The sequence below is a fragment of the Rhinichthys klamathensis genome, unplaced genomic scaffold (genome assembly GCF_029890125.1).
Source record: "Rhinichthys klamathensis goyatoka isolate OS25496 unplaced genomic scaffold, OSU_Roscu_1.1 h1tg000169l_1, whole genome shotgun sequence".
In the NCBI taxonomy this organism is placed as follows: Eukaryota; Metazoa; Chordata; class Actinopteri; order Cypriniformes; family Leuciscidae; genus Rhinichthys; species Rhinichthys klamathensis.
Window position 1 is genome coordinate 3,604,043 of NW_026606700.1, and position 22,887 is coordinate 3,626,929.

General features: G+C 39.0%; 1 protein-coding gene across 2 annotated transcripts in view; it reads left to right on the forward strand.

Annotated features, from left to right (window-relative positions):
• pip5k1bb (phosphatidylinositol-4-phosphate 5-kinase, type I, beta b) overlaps positions 1–22,887 on the forward strand; it is a 51,908-nt gene that overhangs the window by 9,197 nt on the left and 19,824 nt on the right. For both annotated transcript variants that reach the window (XR_008807841.1, XM_056259752.1), the window contains exons 2-7: positions 7,383–7,492; positions 7,710–7,778; positions 9,793–9,923; positions 13,433–13,550; positions 17,699–17,851; positions 19,036–19,332. Coding sequence is in view for 1 of the 2 variants with exons in the window: in XM_056259752.1 (XP_056115727.1) it covers positions 7,710–7,778; positions 9,793–9,923; positions 13,433–13,550; positions 17,699–17,851; positions 19,036–19,332 (768 nt within the window). In the remaining variant the exon portion in view is untranslated. The remainder of the gene's footprint in view (positions 1–7,382; positions 7,493–7,709; positions 7,779–9,792; positions 9,924–13,432; positions 13,551–17,698; positions 17,852–19,035; positions 19,333–22,887) is intronic.

A 22,887-nucleotide genomic window follows, 5' to 3' on the forward strand; every position in this document is an offset into this window, starting at 1 on the left:
GCGTTCCAAACGAAAGTGAACAACTGAATTCTTTCATGAAGGGCCCTTCACAAGTCCGTTAGCGAAGGGAGTATGCAATGGTCACTTCAAGGAAAATCTTTTATGGTCATGTGACCCAGGGTGACAAGTCCTCGCGATTCATTTTAATCTAGATATGGCGCGAGAGTTGGAGTTAACATATAAACAGAATAATTCAAGTTGTTTAGCTCTGCTGAGATATATAACACACATTTTCGTCAGGCATTTCATACTCAAAAAAGTTTAATAGATAAGAAATGTGTTTAATGCTTTACACGTTTAATGCTTAACTTATAAAGTTAAGAGCAGACGGGGAAAACACACACACACACACACACACACACAAAGCATGTTTTAAAAACTGAATTATAAATGGATTATACATTTATTTGTATCATATTTGCAGCAATAATAAGATATTCCCATTGTCACTGCCTTGTCGTGGTAAAATTCCATGTGAAGCTTATGAGGAAATTGAATGGTCCTTCATTGCTCCCTTCGCCACATGCTTTCCAAACAACTTCATTAAAACACACAAGTACCCTTCTCCCTCCAAAGTCCCTAATTCCAAGGCTCTGCCCTTCGGAGTGAGTAGGGCTTAGGGATGCTCACTTCCGATTTGAGTTTGCCCACTGTGTACCACTTCAGGTTAGATGGCACAGACATTAACTTTAGCTTATTTGCCCTCTTGAGTACTGCAACCCTTGCATTAATGCTTGAGTAAAGTATGTTGATGACCTCTCTCAAGCTGTTTATTTTCTCTTCTTTGACTTTCACAGCAAATCACTGTGTCCTTGCTGTGAGTCGAGTCTTTCAGCAGTTAGTTGAACTCGCTCAGAATAGTAAATAGAAATGTAGCCTGAATGTCATCCCTTTCGTTTACTCTTTGCTCCTTTTCTTTATCTTGCACTTCCTCCTCCTGACACTCCCCTGCTGCTCCTCAGAGGTCTTAAGATAAGCTCCACTACACAGCTGATTAAAAAAGCATTTTCTTTTTGCTGAGAGGAGAGAGAGAGGACTGGAAATGATCGGGAGGTTATCGCCTAATGTCACGAGTTGGATTCAAACCATGTGTTATTTTAGTTACATTGAGATACATTATAGTTTTTTTATTAATATTTTAAATTAGTTTTTATTTTTAATTTTTCCTTTTTTCCTTTTCCTTTTAATTTTTTTTTTTTTTTGGCATTTGTATTAGTTCTGTCATGACAACTCTCGGAGAGATTGGTACGGTAATAGAGACTGGCATGGTAATGAAATGGCAATGGCAATGGCAATGTTAATGTATTTGGTCTTGGCGTAATAGATCTGCTACGCTGCTCCTGCTGCAGAGTAAGTACAGAGACTTGCTACTGCCAATACATTCACAGACATGCTGCTGCTGCACAGGTAACATAAATGAAATAACCCCCGTATAGCAGATCTATACAGGTGGAGCTGGGGAAGTTGGAGGGTTTCTGAAAGCACGCTGCAGACTGCTAACAACAACACTACCGGTATTTGTTTGAATGTTGAGCTGCAGTTCATTGGCTGCTGATGCAACAACAACCAATCAGCTGTGTGATCTATGTAGATAATGATGTGATCGTTACCAAATGAGTTAAAGACCTATCAGCCTGCATCATAGAGTTTCGTGCCAGAACTAGGTATTTATTGTTTTTTAAAGGTCTACATTGTTTATATTAATTTTTATTTCAGTTTTAGTCATTTTCGTACATAAAGCTCAAAGAAAATTAGATATGTTTTGTATGTGTTTTAGTTAACTATAATAATTAGGGGTGTAACAATATATCGTGCCACAATATATCGCAATACAAAAATGCAACAATACGTATCGTGGATAGTTCCCCCAAAATAAAAATTACTGTGTGAGAATTTTTTTAATTTTTTTCAGAGTTTTAGTGTCAGTACTACATTAAACTACTATACATAATGTTGATTAAAATCTATAATAATGCAATGGGGGGATATTTGTGGGTCAGGATAATGCCAAATGTCTTGTTACCAGTAAAAAGTGTCCTACATTATTTTAAATATATCTAGTCAGTGACAGAGTGCAAGCATATTCGTCTGAAATAATTCTGTATTTTCAGCTTCAGAATCATGAATATTTTTATTCTGGTGTCCAAGTCCAAACCTATTCATTTAAACCCACAATGTAATATCAAAGTTAGCATTTTAATCAACAGTACATTTTTTGTTAACCTTTTATCATATGTCTTGGAGTATCGCAATAATATCGTATCGTGAGTTCAGTATCGTGATATGTATCGAATCGTGACATGAGGGTATCGTTACACCCCTAATAATAACCCTGATTAAAACATCATGTGAAGACCACCAATTTTTTTACACATTCAGATGTTTATGCATCTGTTATCATCTTGTACGTCATTGCTTGTCAAGTCACATTTATTTCTATAGTGTTTTATACAATAAAGATTGTTTTAAAGCAGCTTTACTGTAATAAACAAGAAAACAACTGTTATTATTCTGCAAAATTCATCAATTTTGAAATAACTTCAATTTCAGCTTGAATTCACAGCAGCCTTTTTTAGTCTTCTTTCATTCATTTGCCTGGTCAGCTTTGGATTTTATCTGGATTTTTTGTATATTTTTTGTAGCTTTTTTAAAGGAAAAGGAAACAAAAATCCTTTTTGAAAAATTAGACAAATCTCTTTTGGATATTTCTCTTCGGTTAACTGTATGCCTCCCTGCTGACTTTATCTGTACAGCAATAATACGTTTTTATAGCTTCACTGTACAAAGCTGTGCACAATGCAAAGCTGTGCATATTGTCCTACAAATTCTTCTAAAATGCCTTTAATAGCATCATATCCATTTACAGCTTTTAGCGGGAAACTTCACACAGTACACTAAGCCAGTTATGTAATCACTGTCACTGTATCCAATTAGCAAACTGAAGAAATAACCTCCAGTTAGAACAAAGAGTGCATACTGTGTCGTGTTGGACACGGCCCTAATCCTGTTCTCTAGTTTTAAGCCCTCAATTAAAATGAACGGAAATGGAATTTTGACCCCCATTAATTCTTTGGAACTACTAAATGTTCCATGCAACTTTCCATCTTTCCATGAAGTTCCATCCAAGTTCCACTTCAAAATGCTTCATCCTCTCTGTCAATTCGCTGATTGAGTATGGTCTGAAAAGTATTTTACCCAAATTTGGGGTCGATCAGGTGAGAGCTGTACGAAAAATGATACAGCATAGTATTATCAGTTATCAGCATATAATCGTTAGTTATCATCATAGTTCAATGAGTCAGTGTTTCCCCAGTTCCTCATAGTTCCAACAAACATTCGCAAACAGCATCGCAAAGTTGTGTGGTTGGAGCGGAAGCTTTCGACCTGTGGTTAAAAGCATAGTTTCTTGTTTGCGTGACATGTGGAGCTAATAAATCCTTATCTTCTTGAGCAAAACAAACAAGTTGACATTCAGTAAAATCTATTTCATTTACGTCTTTTAGTATCGCAAGAGATTTAAACCGCCGTTTTTGAAGAGTGTGCATGTGCGTGCTCTAGTATGAAGGAGCCTATGATTAAATGAGAATAGGCTTTATGCCGAGCGTCACGTGACCAAGCCGGAAAACAGATCACATCGCTTCCGATTCAGGTCTTTTGTATGTGCTTCATGAAATTTTTTGCGGTTTTACTCATGATAACTTAAAAGGAGCAAGCAAAAATGAGCATAACCAATGTCCCTCGCATGTGCAGATTGATATTTAAAAGTTTTTTAATTTTTCTTCTTCACACTAACGTTTAGATATTTAAATAGCATAAAACACCAATAACAAAGTGAACTTAGTAGGTTAGCTGATTACCTTAAAAATCCATATCGTAGTTAGTTCTTACGGCCGTTAACACTTTCTCTGACAAGCGGATGCAATGAGACCTGTTTTCCGGTTTGGTCACGTGACGCTCGGCATAAAGCCTATTAGTCCTCAGATGCCATGTCCATAATTTATAGCAAAAATTCTGGAAAAGTAATATCTCAAACCGGATTATAGTAATAAGAAGTTATTACTGCATTCCCTCACCTGCGTGACATCATTAACGTGGAAGTGGTTGAATGTCAAAAAATGTTGCGACAATACGTGTTTGTGAAATAGTAGTGAAGTGACTAGCGAGTTGAATTCGTACTATGGTAGTTAAGCAGCGAGTTATGTCATTGTATGGGAAACGCACCCAAGAGCGTTACTGATAGACTGGGAAAAGAGGTGCTGCAACAATGTGAAAATATGTGAAAAATAATGTGTTTTTTGAACATTCAAGCATGAAAACCTATTTTAGTAGACCCGAAAACAAAAACAAGACTCTGTAAAAGGGCATATTTGGCTCTTTAATGATTCTGAGGTAAAAAGAATTTGTATTATGTTTCTTTAAAACTCACGTTTGCCATTTAGTTACAATGTACTTTAATGGTTGATGGCTCTAGAGGTTTTGAGAGAATGACCCCATAATGTTGAGACTCTCTTCAATCAGTTTCCTAAATTGATTGTGTTTATTACCAGACACATCAGTCTGAATATTCAGGGGGTCGTGTGCCACTCAGTGCCTGCGGGTGGATACAGTACAGCCACTGTTTACAAGCACAGAACCTGGACTCATAGCAACCACAAAGAGAAGAACGACGAGAAGAAGAGATAGATAAAGGGAGAGAGCGAAAGTGAGGATAGGTTTTTAAAGTGTTATGGTGATAGAAACTTAAGTGTTTTCTGTTCTCTGTCCTCTTAATATCTGGCACATGGTCACATATCTTTAATACCTTTAAAGGGCACTTGCCTCTTCTGAGAGCCCTTCATAATCCGTGTCTTTTCCACTGTCAGTGGCACATAATCTGTTTGTGCTTCTTACAATGAGACTATTGTTCTTAACTAAATAATAGAATAATGTCATATGCTGTATGTTAAACATTAAGTTTTATGTTTCAAGGGAGTTTGACGATCGTGGGGCTTTGAGACTCTGCCCTGGGCTTGTTAACTGGTTAAAGGTGGAATGTAATAACGTATAACTTTCTAGATATTTACGTAAACCAGATGTTGAGATTGACCATAACTTGCATTAGATGCTTTGCTTAATACAAATTATATTTGTTTAGCCATTTCTCAGACAGTTAAATATTGACTCGTGTATCAATAAATCATTTTATATTGACATTGCTTGTATAATAATTTGGCTTTATTATAAAAGCAGTTATTCAAGTATATTCATAGACACAAGACTGTTCAAAAGTTTGAGGTCAGTACGATTTTTTTTTAAATAGTAATTTTATTTAGCAAGGATTCATGAAATTGATCAATTAAAAAAAAAAAACAGGTAAGACATTTATAATGTTACAAAACATTTCTGTTTCAAGTAAATGAGCACCAAATCAGCGTATTAGAATGATTTCTGAAGGATCATGTGACACTGAAGACTGGCGTAATGCTGAATATTCAGCTTTGCATCACAGGAATAAATTATATCGTTAAAATAGAAAACAAATATTTTAATTTGTAGTATTATTTCATATTTTTAATCGAATAAATGCAGCCTCGGAGAAAATAAAATGCACTGACCCAACTTTTTAACGGTAGATAACATGAGTTGACATAAAATGTTTTAAAAATGTATTCTTTTATTTATTTATTTATTTATTAATCCACAAGCGGCAACAACACACCCCTTAACTATGGTTATATATCGCTCTACTAGTGCTTTAATTGATCTTAATGTTCCATGATGCATCTGGCTAGCGATCATCAGTCGTATATTTAAACAATCCTCCATGAGTAAGCTTTGTGATGTATGATGTGCCCTTATAAGTGTAACATTTTTTTATAGCCTCTATTTTGATTGTTGGTCAGTGCTTACGCATCATTGACAATAAGGTTAATGACACAAGGAGGAGGTTGTGTTTTTGCATGAACTCAACTGGGATGGATTGTTTCACTCGAAGTGGATTGTGTAATAGATCTGGATTGCAGTCTTAGGTCGAACTGACATGCAGGTGTTAGACGCTTCTCAGACAGCAGCTGGTTATCAGGAGCAAACATCCACACTTTCGCTGGGTTTTCCCTCTGTTTTCCCTCTCTGCAGACCCACTGATATAAACGTGCTGGCACAGAGCGAATGGCACTTTAGAGTCACAGGCTGCTCTTGACTCTGAATAAGGGCTCGGTCTCACAGTTTGTTTATGCAGACAGTCTGAAAGACCATTATTCCTCATTTACACAGACTGTGAGGCCCTGCACTCTGTCTGCTGACTTTACGACGCACCGTTTATTCAGCGCTGTGGCTGCAAACACACACTGAGGTGGTCACAAGATCAACTTAAAAACATTCTGCATTGTGTCGATGAGAATGCCTGAAATCAATCTTTCACTGAAGGTGAAGTGCGTAGTTTCTGCACCTCTAGCTTTACAAACAGAATTGCAAAGATTAACCAAATTTAAAGTCAGTTCAACCTAGCTGATCAATAATGCACAATTTATGTTTTAAAATATTTGTAATATTTTCAGAAAAAATATTGTGTAAAAACAATGTTTCATGCTTTCAAACGTTTGGGGTCGGTAAGATTTTTAAATGTTTTTGAAAGAAGTCTTTCCGTAAGATTTCCAAATCCGTAAGACTTTCGTTCATCTACAGAACACAAATGAACATATTTTTGATGAAATCTGAGAGCTTTCTGTCCCTCCATTGACAGCTACATAACTGACGCTTCAAAAAGTTCATATAAAGAAATCGTAAAACTAATCCATGTGAATTGAGCAGTTTATATGATGAACAGATTGAATTTAGACTCTAATTCACATATAAACATTCATCAACTCACACATCAGTTGTGGTAAACAGAAGCTCAAGCATGTTCGCTTGTGTGAGAACCAATGAGGTTCATTCTCGTGTTACGCAGCACGTTTGAACTTCAGCAAGAACCAATGAGGTTTGTTCTCGCATGTCTAGCAGGTTCGGTTGAGCTTCTGTATATGTTCTCTGATCAATGTTTATATGTGAATAAAAACCTACATTAAATCTGTTCATCATATAAAGCAATCAAGTCTCTTCGGAAAATTTGGACTAAACCGCTCAATTTATATGGATTAGTTTTACAATCTCTTTATGATATTTTTGAAGCGTCAAAGTGGTAGTTGCGTAGCTGTCAATGGAGGGACAGAAATCTCAGATTTTATCAAAAAGATTTTCATTTGTGTTCTGAAAATGAATGAAAATCGTATGGGTTTGGAGCGACATGAGGGTGAGTAATTAATGACAGAATTTTCATTTTTGGGTGAACTATCCCTTTAAAACTTTTTGGTTTTCCCTCCACTGTCATACTAACTAGAACATTCCCATCCTCTGGTTGACAGGACGAACATCAATTCTGAGCCAGACCCCTGCTTTCCATACAGTCCACATGACTGAGCCATGCAGCAGCGCTGAACAGCAGACCAACACCTGTGTTCTTGGTTAAAACAAGGTAAACCCTAATTGCGTCATATTTTATTAGCAGAGCCACACATGTACTTCATTTACAAGCCACTAAATTACTCTGGCAGGATATCCTGTGGTCTGTGTCAGGCTCCTTTGCAAATCTGATGGTTTACGGCTGGCCTGAGGACATTATTTACATACACTCAGCTAATGGCTGTAAACTAGTCTTGTTTAACTTTTTAACTCTTTATTGCTTCATGTAGATGTCATCAGCCAATGAGAATGGAGTCAGCGGGTCTACCAATAACAGTAGAGAGAAAACATACAAAAAGGTAGATTGTTTTTATTATTGTTTTCTTTTTATCTATAATATTTTGTTTTCATGGAGAACCCATTATTATAAAATATGACTTTTTTGTATTTAAAAAGCACCGTTTTTAATTGTCTATTATTTTTCATTTGTATAGGATGTATGCATTTTTTACATTTGATTGATTTATAAATATTAACCACAATAGCTCCTAGTCAATGATGTTGTTGACACCTAATATATAGATCAATAGATCTACAGTAGACTAAAGCCTTTTCAAAAGTAAACAAGTACCGGTAAAATGAAAATGAGCAAGAAATTAGAAAATAAAAAAATGCAAGAATTATTAATTTGATATATTTCAAGAATTATAATATCATTTGGAGATGGTGTTTTCTTACAACCTTCTCCTGTCATCTAATGCCGGGTACAAACTGCATGATTTTAGCCCCAATTTTCAATCACCGACAGTTTCGTGAAAATCGCCAACAAATGGCCGAAATCAAAGGGAAGCTGGTGCTCGTTCGCGTGAGTGACAATCATGTAGTGTGTATTATCTCTCTCTCTGAGAGAAGCGGTGATGTGTCGCTGATGCCCGTGAAATATTTAGAATACTAAACATCTGGACCTGTCTGTGACAAGAGACAAGAGGCTGTTTTTTTATGGATGTCAATGGAGGAGGCTTCACTGCGCTGAATAAACAGCTTTTGTTAGGAAATAGCTTATCATTTAATGAATCGACAGCCCATCTGCTAATCTTCTACATGTTTGCTCTTAAACATTCATTTAGGATTGATCTATTTTTAGAGTTTACACCGAACAAAATAAGAGAAATTGCACAACAGGCATGATTCAGGTTATGGCACGTATCATTCATTTATATGGTATCTGCAAACAGTGACTGACTGTCGCACAACTCAAATTCAATGACATCAAGGCTGTATGTGATTGGTTATCAAGGCATACGTGATCCAAGTTAGCCGTTACTTTTTTTCCAATCGTAGAGCCACGGTCCCTCATATCTCCCAAAAAATAAGGCCATCTCTGCTCAGAGTCATGCAGTCAATGCGAAATGTGGTTTGACTGGAAATGACATCGCCGACGGCCTACAGCCAATGAGAGATACAGGGCTAGGTAAAGTTCAGGGGGATGAGTCATAGACCTGCAACAGAATATCAGCAAGCAAGCATTTTCTCCTTCATATTCTTCTTTTTTTCTTTTTCACTGCATATCAGCGCACAGACACCTTGAATCACGAGCTTTTGCGGGCATCATTTTAACAAGAAGAAATTCAGTCGCGAGAACTCCTGTCTCACACGTGATCTTGCATTATTTTCTCGCGCGTTCGGTTGTGAAAAGTAGTTCTCTGTGATTCTTCCTATTGAAATGTTGTGTAATGTGTGACCCCCTGTCGCCGATCCGCCGTGTAATGTGCACACAGCAGCAACTAAATGGTACCCTTGGCAGTCGTGTAGTGTGAGAAGAACAGCGATCCGACGACTTTGAAAAACATTCAGCTTGTACCCGGCATAACCCATTTGTATATAAAACAAAAACAAAAACTCACTTGTGATTGAATTTTCCAAGGCAGGGCCTCTGAATTCACGACTATGTACATCTGTGTTTCGCTGCATGTTGATAAAACACAGAAAAAGATCGACAAATTGTCCGCCAACACCTCTGTTCAGTGAAGAATGAGCTACTTTTTTCCATTCACGTTATTGTCAGTTTGTCCAATGTTGATAATGTCCACCCTTCTAAATGTTGGTATCAACAGAGGCCTATCAATGAACTTTCCAAAATTCCAAGATTTGATGGTTTTGTTAGGCCTTTTCATGTTATGGCTGATCTAATACTTCCAGTGAACCTTGCTCAAGAGTTTTGACTTGCACAAATGTCATTTGTTTAACCGAAGGAGATTTAGTAGGCAAGTTTAGTCTGCATCTAAAAAGGACCTCAACAAAGTCACATAAGAGCAGGTTTCACAATTACTCTATACTAATTTGTTTTGCTTTTTATTTCCGATATTGTCTCAGACTACTTCATCTGCCCTGAAAGGAGCTATCCAGCTTGGCATTGGTTACACCGTGGGGAATCTGACCTCAAAACCTGACCGAGATGTGCTCATGCAGGACTTCTATGTGGTGGAGAGTGTGTTTTTACCCAGGTATGGACAGAGGATGCATACATGTGCAGGACGCTGCCTGTGCATATTGCTGTTTTGTCAATGTTCATGACAAAGTGGTCTGGAATGAGGACATTTCTCAAATTCTCAAATATGGTATTTAGTTTGGGTCATCTGCTCTCCTTTTTTTTTTCCTAAATAGGGAAATCTTAACATCAGTACATCTTGCAGTGATTAATCACACTCTAAACAGAGTGTATCATGGGAACTAGGAACTTGAGCTCATGCTAAATCCTGCACAGTTGATTCTTGCACAAATGATTCCCAAAAGACTAATTTTAGTGAGCAGAGTATATAGAAGATTCAAAGGGATGCCACTGATCCACTAGCCTGACTTCCTTATTTATAGAGTCTGATTCTCTCACTGGGGATTGCACTAGTTGCATGCACTCGCCCTCAGTCTGAACCAATTCGACAGTCTGTGGTTGTGTACTACTTACAATATTTTGCATATACTTTGTAATGAAGCAAAATACTTTATGCAACGTTTGAATTAAAGTTTGCATACTGTGAATAATACACTGTATGCATAGTAGGGGTGTGCAACAAATATTATTATCTGTATCTACAGGATATTGGGTATGATGACAAATTTATTTGTATTCGGTTAAAAGCAGAAGAGGACAAGTTGGTTAGAACTAAAATAATTTAAACTTTAAAGCACGTTTATTATTCATACACTACCATTACCAAAACTTTTACAGTCAGTAAGGTTTTTGTCAGAAGTCTCTTATACTCACAAAGGTTGCATTTAAAATGTAATTTATTCCTGTGATGGTAAAGCTGAATTACTCCAGTCTTCAGTGTCACATGATCCTTCAGAAATAATTCTAACATGCTGATTTGGTGCTCATTTATTTCAGGTTTCCTTGATGAATAGAAAATGAAAAAGAATTTAATGCATGCTGAATAAACATATTAATTTCTTCTTTTTTTTTAAATCTTACTGGCCCCAAACCTTTAAACGGTAATGTATATTTAGTATAGTAAAAAGTAGGGATGTAACGATATCAAAATCTCACGGTACGATACAATTTCGATATTGACCTCACGGTACGATATTTATTGCGATATTGTGGAAAAGCTCACGGTATTGTTAAATAGCTCACGATAGTGTTTGTGATGATAATCTAAATAATAGGGCTAAGGGGAAGGGGTAGACACCCCTTAAAACCAAGAATTTTCGCGAGCTTACTTGAAACCAAGGGGTACCCAGAATGCACTGCGCAACCGGCAACAATGGCAGGCATATCATCCAGAGAGTCCCATAAATGTAAGTATTTTTGGCTTAAATGATTGATTAAAAAATTATGACAGTCTTGTTTTGTGCTCTACACAGTTATGTACATATATATTTGCAACTATGTTGTTTATTGAAATGTTTTTAACGTTTTTAAAAATCGCTAGTTTGCTACGCTAGGCTATCCTAACGTTACATTACTGATTTGCACAATCAGTCCCACATTTCGAGATCACCCAAAATGTCCGGGATTCAGCTTTTACTTTCTACAGTCGCCATTCATTATGTGTACATTATTTGACACTGACACGTAACGTTACGTGCCAGCTTCAGGTGATGCATTCAGCTTCAAACGGATCCCGAACGAGACGAAAACACAGGAATATTAGCAATGCTAAAATGCACATCAACATATCACTTGTTTAGCGTTCATGTACGTCAGGAAAAAAAAACATCTTGTCGATTTATTTTGATTAATATGTGCGAGCCTGCGAGGGAGAGAGAGCAATACAGCGCTTAGTTTTGAGACCTTTTGAGCCTTTCGCTTGCTTGGCTCCGAAGAGAGAGAGAGAGAGAGTGCGCGCGCGCGACCGGGGCTCGCTCTCTCGCTCTCTCTCTGCTCGTTCAGGTAAACATGCGCCCTGTCACAAGCGCAGCAGTTCATCTACATTTCTCTTCTCCCTTAATTTCTGCGATTTGTTGCAGACAATAAACACACTTGCAGACGGCATCTTGGAAGTTTGTGATCCGCGGGACTGTGTTTATTCCTCTTGCTTTGTGACGGACACCAGTCCTTTTAATATTGTAACCCAACCACGACGATATCGAGACACGTTTACCACCGCGATAGCGCGATATCGTCAATATCGTTACATCCCTAGTAAAAAGTAGTAAAGATTATGCATAACACATGTAGGCTAGTATGTGTATACTCACATGCTTTAGATGCATTTGGAATGACAATTGAATAAAATGTAATGACAAGCTCGTGATTCACCTTACAGCAGTAATATTCTAAAAACACATAACTTTTTCATTTGATTATGGCTCTATTAGGCTTATCTATATCAGAAAGAAAAAAAATAGAACATCACAGGCATTTTTCATACAAGCTAGATTATTAAACAGGGAATGCTCAGACTTTGATATTATTGTTGACTTTATAGGCATATCATTAAATTGTAATTTTATGTGTTGATTGAAATATTTGATGATATTATCAAAAATATTTTACTCAGAAGTATTTATTTCATTCTATTCATTCTAAAGTCATTATTCATGCTTTTCAGGATAAGGTAATCAGGCACATCCTATGCTACAAAAATAACAGTAATACATTAGTATGCTATTCTGAACATTGTATTGCAGACAGGCAGAGATAAATGACTTGTATGTCTATGAGACAGATTTGCACATGCTGAAGCCCCATTTTTCAGAGTTAGGTCAGTCGTCTGCCCCTCATCTGCCCGCTATTGTTTTAGTTCTTAGAGACAAGCTCTAATTCAGAGGTCAGATGTACATTTTGGATTGGGTTACACAATGGGCACGGATTTGGGTTTATCGTTTAATAGTGGGACATCGTCTGCACCAGCTAATGCTCAGAACTTATTCAATTGCCCTGAAAAAACAACAACTCTCTAATCCACTTGTTATGAGGGATCACAGGCACTTTTTGTTTAGCGGTATATTGAGTGATTATGACATCATATGTCCCTTTTAAGTCACACGTTTAGGAATTATTCAAATGGGGTTAATACAAATTCTAATGACCTGCCTCATAATAAAAAAAGGTGAAAAATGGGTTACAGGATTTTTTTCCCCCCAGGGCTTGCTTTCATTATATAATGTGTAACTGATGTGGCTGACCCTGGTCTTTAGTTTGTGTAACCGTTAGTAGAGTAAGACTAGGACCTCCTTGTCCTCAGGCATTGGTTGCTGTTGTGTGTCTCTGGAAAAGAGTACCTCTGGTGTTTACTGCTGGTGGGTCACATTGCAACAAGGACATGCTCAATGGGGCTCAGAAAGATCAAATGTGTCTCTGTTCCTTGGGCATAAAGAAGCATTTAGGTTGGGTAACAGTTTCTCACAATTTCTGGTCCTCTTACGGGATTATGTTTACAGACAGAAACCAGATTCTGCCCAGAAGCCTCTTGTGTCAGGGAATGTGATGATCATTAATGAAACAAACAGTTGATTCACATATATGCTTTGTTTATTGTGATACCTTAAGCAAATGCTTTCACTTTTGCAGTGAGGGAAGCAACCTGACTCCAGCGCATCATTACCCAGACTTCCGTTTCAAGACTTACGCACCACTGGCTTTCCGCTACTTCCGCGAGCTGTTCGGGATCAAGCCAGATGATTACTTGGTAAAACACAATTTTCAATTTCTTTATTGATTTTGGAAAAAATAGTTTAATCTTGTATAACTTATAAAAAAAAAACGTATTTTGATGAGTTAAAGCAATGTAAAAATATTTGTTGTCATAACTTATTGATCATATATTTTTTTACAGTGTATTTCAATATATTTATAATAATATTTCAGTTTTTACTGTGTTTTTGATTAAATAAATGCAGCCCTGGTGAACATAAGAGACTTCAATCTTACCGTTCCCAAACTTTTGAACAATGGTCTACATGTTCCTGGTCTTATTTTGAACTATTCATCATTGCAAAGCATGCATGAACTGCTATGACTGCAACTAAATGCAATTTTCACCTCCATTTTAATGCCAAGATTATTACGTGTCCCATTCCCTAAAAGTTCCCTCTGTCTGAGCCATAACAAAGCATCTTTGTAATTAAAGTTCAGTGCCTGCTTACATCAGGCGCCAGTAAGAGTGACCAAGAGACTGCTGACCACTGATGAACTTTACCGCTGCATCTTGCCAACTGTGACTGGCAGGAACTCAGAATCTACGTCCTCATTTCTAAATTTCCAGCAGGGATTAGCGGTTTGGTTTGATGTGTTCTCGCTATGCAAGATGCGTCCTGGCACATTGCGATGAGGTGTTGGAGGTGTACGTTTCCCTGCACTGCAACACATCTCGCAGCCACTGCAGTGCCTCTGCAGCATCTCTGCAGCTCTCATGCAGTTTAATCTGAGTGTTTGCGTATGTGAGTCAGGTGGATGATGCTGATTAGGCATATGATCTCAGTCAAGCTGTAAATTGCCTCCTCTGCACTTTGACATCTAATGGCCATGTAATTAGCCCAGCAGAGCGGTATCAATCCCAGGTGCCTGATAGTCTGGTCTTCCCATGTAATTTATGAACCTGCATTATATCATCCTCTGTTATGAATCTATTGTGTGATTGCATTGCATTGCACAAAAAAAGTTAATTATATAGTGTGTGCTATGCAGAAGCTGGATTTTATGGTGTCTATAATAATAAGGGAATACCTTTTTACATAATACTATTCAAAACTACCTTTTTTGCATTTTTTATTTTGCATAGGCGAATGGGAGTTCCTTATTATTTGCATTTACTCTGGATACACTTAAGCATTCTATAAAATCTGCATGAATTGATCTTAGATGGAGTGAAATCTATTTAAGTTTAGAAGTTCGTGTAGCTCAACAGGTAAAGCATTGTGCTTGCAATGACAAAGTTTTGGTTTCTTTTCCCAGGGAACACATAGACTAATGTTAAAAAGTTTGGGGTCAGTAAGAATTTTTGTTATTTTAAAAGAAGTCTCTTATGCTCACCAATACTACTTTTAGGCTCAGTTTACACCTGGTATTAAGATACGTTTTGGTCGATCGGATCTTAAGTGGACGACGCTAAATACAGGTGTAAACGGGGTCTAAAACTTTTTGAGCTTGTCTACTTTCGACCATTTCCAGAGGTAGTCGAAAACACATTCGACCGGATTGCTTTCGTAGTGTAAATCCTCATGTGGTCGAATGGGTTTGAACAGCCACAAAAGACCGCTTACTGTCCGCCTACTGACTTGCGTTAACATTATCGGAAGCGCGCTAGCCAGACGGGATTTTGTTGGCTGAAGACCCTAGTTTGGTTTGAAGACGAAAAACGTACCAAGCACAATGTTCTCATTGTGGGATACAGTATTCCATGCAGTGTGCTCTGTTGTATTTTGGCAAATGAAGTGGGTCAACCAGTTATATCATGGGCTATGTTTGAAATAACATATTAACATACTACTTTTACTGTTTCTGCAGTATGTAAGTACAGTATATGCCAAGTTTAGTCATGAAACTCTTTCATGGCCCTGATTTTCTGTCTCGTCGCTGGTTCTTCAGCCAATCAATCGCTTCTTCCTATCTATGCTCGCCTTTATTTTTTCCTATCCGACTAGATTGAGCTCAGTCTGCGCACTGTCACTATTTCCCCTCCTCCTCCCCAGCTCCACCTGTCTAGATCTGCTACAGGGGTTATCCTTTGTCTTGAAGCAGCACGTTTTACTATCATACACTCTTAGTCTGCCAAAACCAAACTTATTTAACAAACTACACAGAGAGTTGTCAAGACTGAAATATAGTACAGTGTGCACTGTGCAAGGTTTGCACATTTTCTAAACTCATAAAGAACCCTGATGACCTTCTAGATTTGCCAAAGTATGCAGTACACAACAGAGCACACTGCACAGAATACTGTATCCCACAATGCAATGCTTTTAGACTGATTATTTGGTTTAACTGACAAGACTTAAGACATTTTTAAATAAAATTGAATTAATAATACTAAAAAGTAATGTAGCATACTACATTTTGAAACATTTATCCAGTAGTTGATTTAGTAGTTGGCAGTATACAGCACAGTATTCAGTGAGATAGTAATCTATTCCAAACACAGACATGCACACAGAAAATCTGCATACTTGTGCATACATAATGCAAAAATTATGTGTTGTTTTCTGTTATGCTATTCTAAATGTAGTCTTTATACACTAGCAGTGACCACAATATATTGTGTTTTCTAAGTCCTTTAGTACAAGGGTAAACTACAAAATGTAGATGGTTTGCACTATAACTGGGCACTAGGAATAAGGAACGAGGAAAGAAAATGCAAGACTAAAATACTGTAGGAAATGGTTAGGCTAAAGATGAAAGAATGTGATGTAAGCTTACTCTTCTGAGTATGTTGTGTGTATATTTTTGTAATTATGCAGATAGGCCAGAGGAAGTGCGAGCTAATTAAGAAGCCACACACACGCGGGATGACACGCAGTCCAAATGCTAATGTCCATGTGTTTGGGCTGGAAGTACAACGTGACTGTTGACTTTCATTAGGCAGGCCTTGAATATGAGTGTCTGGCCTCAGTTCAACACTGTCCTCATGCTGCTGCTGCGTCCCGGCCTCCTCAGGGAACACCGCCAGAAAGGGCAGTAGAAATGTTTGCTTTAAGACCTCATAATGTTTGGGGTTTTTACGCAACCCTAATTAAACCACAGGACTTCCTGGCAGTAATAATCTGGTCTTTCAGTGTGTAAGGCAAACTGTTTTTTTTGGGATATTGCAATAAAACACAGTACTGCAGCCAGTCAATTTGGTGATGTTTTATAATTCATGTTTTATGAGTAACTCGTTTCTTTAGAGTTTCTTAAGAGTATTGTTGCCAGTTTAGCACAAATATGAATTGGTTATTAGGTTTTTCATATATTTAAAACACAGCTAAAAATAGATGCTCTTTCATAAAAGTCCCAGAGTACCTTATTATAAGTTGCACACACTGTAGTCTTGTACATTTCAGACACCTTCTGCTCTTGATGATTATATAGTGCGCAACAAGACCGCCCACTTTTTCAGCGGCCTTAGTTTCTATTCAAAATGTGAAAAACAGGCACTTGTGTATTCTATTGATGAAATGATCTGCTCATCCCATCCCAAGCATTGCCATTGACAATTACATGAAATATCGATGGTACAATATATATAATATATTATATTATATTTTATTTAGTAATATAGTATGTATATATACGCCTCTTTCAGACCATGAAAGGAATTAGTAAGTTTATCTGTTGCAAGAACAGCACCATTATTACCTCTCTTGTGAGAAACGGCATGTAGCTTTTAAGTTGCTAAACTATTTTAATGATAAAATCGTCAGGGCAGCACTAACAACACGTTTCTGTGCGAGTGTGTGTCTGTACTGTATGTGTGTGCGTTTGAGCAGGAGAAAGAGAGTATGTGCTTTCCGTACATAATAAAACATAATTGTGTGGCAAAAAACATGGAAATAATTTGTCGATTTATCCTATTGTTTACTATATTTATTTGCTTGGTCAGTGTCATTGTAGGTTTTGGTTCTTTTGTAGGTCTGTAAGGACCTGTAAGGACTTTTGAAATAACTGAAATTATTTGGCGAAGTGATATGGAACTGTAATGCGGTCAAGACCTGCCTGGAATTACTTTAGCCGAAAATTATTGCACACCTTAGATTAGAATGTCCGTCAACCAATCAGATTCAAGCATTCATGGTATAAATACCATTTATAACCCTGGTATAAATATTTATAATGGATTGTTTTTTTCTTGTAATCCTGCAGTATGCTATTTGTAAAGAGCCCCTGATTGAGTTGTCTAATCCGGGCGCCAGCGGCTCACTCTTCTACCTGACCAGCGATGATGAGTTCATCATCAAAACCGTCCAGCACAAGGAGGCCGAGTTCCTGCAAAAACTGCTTCCAGGATACTACATGGTAGGTCTCAGTGGAGTAAAGAGTCATTCATCTCTTTAGTAAAGAAACCTGAATAAAACGCTGTGATTCAGTAGTACAGACTCATCTACATTAGAGAATTAAAAGACCATTTTTATATATAATTATGTTTATTGAATTTTAATTACAACACAAATACAGGAATCAAAAACACTAAAAAAAAGGGACACACATAGCTCAAATTTGTATAAAAGACAGGAATACTTATTAATTCTGATACCGTAATTAAAAATATTACAAATTATACTAAATAATAATAGGATGAAGAGGATGTTCCAAATAGTCCAGATATGGGGTTCAGACCTTGTAAAACTGGCCTTGTTTTCTGATGTAATACATAAGACGCTTGTCCAGTGGAATCAACTCAGAAATAACCTTATGCCAACCTTTAAGTGCTTTGTGACCTTTGATTTCATGTTACCCTTTCTCATTTTCACCTTTCACTTTACCCTTTCACATTTGTGCAGAATTATTTAAAGCAGCCAATATAGGTTTACTTTTTGTGTCTGAAATAAGCCATAAATATTTCTAACCAGACACAAAAGTGTATTTTACATCATTTTTTAAAATAATATTTCAAGTAAAATTATACAATTAATTAAAAAATAAATAATATTTAAATATAATTTTTTTTTTAATTAAATTAAAAAATGTTTATCTGTTTTTTTTCTGTGTATATTTGTAGCAAACAGGCCATTGGGTCACCCAGTGCATTATATATTAGCTAGTTTTGATGTGAAACGCTGCCTCAAAAATATTTATACACTCGGTTTGGTTGCTTAATACGAATAATATGTACATTTTTAGGTATCTTACTGTTATAGATGACTATTCGTCTATTCTTCATGGTCATATATACGTATGTCCTCTTTGTCTCTTTTTCCAGCCTTTCCAGTTCAGTATTTTGTGTAAACATTACACCAGAAAAGTTTGTTTACGTACTGTACATACCGTACTCAACAGTTGTCTTGCTGTTATAGTTAAAAATTTCATGTGAAGTGTGTACGTTTTGCGCTTCTAGTGGTTTTTGATAGTGTCACAGAGTCCTAGAATGACTTAAATTTGACTATAATCAGTAATCAAATGGTAATCAATTAGGATAGAGCAAAGTATTTTAACATTAAAAAATGACATCTCCTTAATTTAAAACCGTTTCACTTCCTCAGAACCTCAACCAGAACCCAAGGACTCTCCTACCCAAATTCTACGGCCTGTACTGTGTTCAGTCTGGAGGAATCAACATCCGTCTCGTGGTTATGAACAACGTTCTGCCACGGTCTTTAAAGATGCACTACAAATATGACCTGAAGGGCTCCACGTACAAGAGACGGGCTTCTCGAAAAGAGCGGGAAAAGGCCTGCCCCACATATAAGGACCTAGACTTTGTGGACATGCACGATGGCTTGTACTTTGACACAGAGACATATAACGCCCTGATGAAGACGCTACAGCGAGACTGCCGGGTGAGTACTACCCCATTTTGACATTTTTCAAAGAAAATGTGAATTGTGTCTGCTTGTGGGTGGTTTTCAGGGAACTGCTGTGGTTGCTGACGTGATTGGAGTTTGCTAAACGTGTTGCCAATAGAATATAAAACTAATTGAAAGCTAAGCAACAATGGGGAATCATGAGATGGATAAAACAAATGTATTTGAGTAGCACTGTTTTTGTGATGGCCTACCTTGAATTAATCAAACCTGATAATCTGAGTGTCACTGTAGTGTTTAAAAGTTTGTTACAAATCATTACAGGTTAATGTTTCATAAGGGTATCATATGGCTTATGTTTCACTGTAATAAATGAAGTGTTACGTGGACGAAAGGAGATGAACCCAAAACAGACAGAGTGCAACGAACAGGGGGTTTATTGGAACAAAACAGGAAAACAAAGCCCACGAGGGGGCAAAACACGACTAGGACAAGGAATGGATGGCAGACTAGACTAGACAATGACTGTACAATAAACTGACAATACTTCAAATAAACGTTCACAAAGACAAGACTCTACACTAAGTACTCACGGGTAAGAAATGGCAAGGTATAGCAACATAAACAGATTCGACAACATTCAGCATACGTTAGGCAATGAACCGACACAAGACAGCAAACACAAGGGGATTAAATACCAAGAAACTAACGAGGGGAACAGGTGACGCTGACAAGGCAATCATGACTAAACACGGATAACAAGGGGGCGGGGTTACAAGACGAGACAACACAAGCACATGGCCAAACAATTGGCCATGCGCTTGTACACAAAACATTGGTTCTGTCATGATCCTGCCACAAGACTAAGAATAATCAATAACATGATGGCAGAATCATGACAGAACCCCCACTTTAAGGAGCGGCTACCAGACGCTCCTCAAAGAGACACTAAGCACAGGACAAGACGGAACGAGACAGACAAAAACCAACAAAACATGGAAAACACTAATAACGGCATACATGAATAAACAATAACAGGGTTGGGATGGAACAATAAAAACATCAAGCAAGGCAGGGGAGGTGGAGGAATAACAGAGTTCATGGGGGGTGGTCCAGGTAGGATGGGTGTGCTGGGGTTCTTAGGTCCATGGGGTAATGGCAAAGAACGAGGAATCCGGGCAGGCTTGGAGGAAGACAAACGAGGATGGGACTTGGGCGAAACAGTCCGGGGTTTAGTGGTGACAAGGGGAACAGTCCGGGGACCAGTGGCGACAGGGGGAACAGTACGGGAACAAATGGCGACAGGGACGAACGGGGAAACAGTCCGGGGATGAGACGTGACAGAGGAGACAGGGGAAACGAACGGATGACCGGAGACAGCGGGGACTGCAGCAGCAGGTAGTGGAACAGAGACAAGGGGATTAACAGGTGGTAGGGGGGTGGGAACAGGAACAGAGCTCCCAGAGGTGGACCCAGAATCAACGCTCCAGAACTCTGATTCAGTGACCGCCATGGGCTCTGAAACTGTACCCTCAGCGGCAGGCTCGGGTGCAGCGCTCTCGGCGGCAGGCTCGGGTGCAGCGCTCTCGGCGGCAGGCTCGGGTGCAGCGCTCTCGGCGGCAGGCTCGGGTGCAGCGCTCTCGGCGGCAGGCTCGGGTGCAGCGCTCTCGGCGGCAGGCTCGGGTGCAGCGCTCTCTGTGGCAGGTGCGGGGACTGAGGGCGAGACAGGACGGACAGGGACTTCGAGGATCTTGGCTAGACACGACAAATACTCAGACAGGGTCCTGGCAGCTATGATGACAGGCATTTCATGTTGAGATGAAACAGACTGTAAAACTGCATCAGCCGCTCGATCGGCCGCGGCTCTCACGGCAGGCTTCACTGGAGGCTTGGGCGGTTCGGACGCAGTCTTCACTGTAGGCTTGGCCTGTTCGCCGGCAGACTTCACTGGAGGCTTGAGCTGTTCAGACGCTGGCTTCACTGGATCAGACCTCGCCCTCTCAACCGCGGGCTCAGGAATCAGGCTTCCAGCAGCAGATACAGGACAAGCGCTCACAGATGCCACCTCAGAAACAGTGGTCACAGCTGCAGACTTCGGAACAGCGCCTAGAGCTGCAGCTTCCGGAACAGCGGTGGCGGCTGCAGATACAGGAACAGCACATACTGTTGCAGCTTCATTAACAGCACTCGCGGCAGCAGACTCAGGAGAAGACGGCGATAGGGAACAGGAAGCTCCCTTCTTTCTCCTCTTCTTCTTTGGCCGCGGGACAATGGTCACAGCAGGGCTCGCGACCGGCTGGCCGGGCTCAACGGAAGACGAAACGGGAACAGGGAAGACCACTTCTGGTTGGGTGAGCTCAGATGACGATGACTCCGAGGGGGAATCCCAAGAAACCCGTCTCCCTCGTTTACCACGGAGGTCAGCGGGTGTGGAAGACGCCTCTGGAGTCATGGGGGAACCAGCCTGGTCCCCAAGCGTCGCGACGCCTATCATTCGACCCTCGGGAATGATAGGTAGGCGGGCAGAAGGTGAAGACCTCGAGGAAGCCGCCTCGGACTCCTCCTGGGAGAAGTGGTCATACAGACGAGAGAAGTTCGACAAGATCCACTCACCCTCGGGTGAGTATGGAAGGGTGACACTCTTCTTGTTGAGGGGAGAAGACAACCAGACTTCTCTAAGGGGGTCCGGATAACGCTTGGCAGGGACGGGCAAACAGTCTGCAGGGTTCGGTTTTGGTCGGTTCATTCTGTTACGTGGACAAAAGGAGATGAACCCAAAACAGACAGAGTGCAACGAACAGGGGGTTTATTGGAACAAAACAGGAAAACAAAGCCCACGAGGGGGCAAAACACGACTAGGACAAGGAATGGATGGCAGACTAGACTAGACAATGACTGTACAATAAACTGACAATACTTCAAATAAACGTTCACAAAGACAAGACTCTACACTAAGTACTCACGGGTAAGAAATGGCAAGGTATAGCAACATAAACAGATTCGACAACATTCAGCATACGTTAGGCAATGAACCAACACAAGACAGCAAACACAAGGGGATTAAATACCAAGAAACTAACGAGGGGAACAGGTGACGCTGACAAGGCAATCATGACTAAACACGGATAACAAGGGGGCGGGGTTACAAGACGAGACAACACAAGCACATGGCCAAACAATTGGCCATGCGCTTGTACACAAAACATTGGTTCTGTCATGATCCTGCCACAAGACTAAGAATAATCAATAACATGATGGCAGAATCATGACATGAAGTTCACAAAAACAGAGGAGGGCCATCAAAATATCTTTATCTCACACTTATATTTTGCTTTTTACATTGCTACTCTGTTTCAAATAAATGCTGTTCTTTTGAACGTTCTGTTCATCAAACATTCTGGGAAAAATGTGTCACAGTTTGAAGAAATGTTTCTTAAGAAGCAACTCAGCATATTAGAGTGATTTCTGAAGGAAATCTGATCATATGACACTGAAGACTTGAGTAATGATGCTGAACGTTCAGCTTTGCACAGGAATAACTTAAGTTTTTTAAAACAGATTCAAATTCAAAACAGTTATTTAAGTTAATTG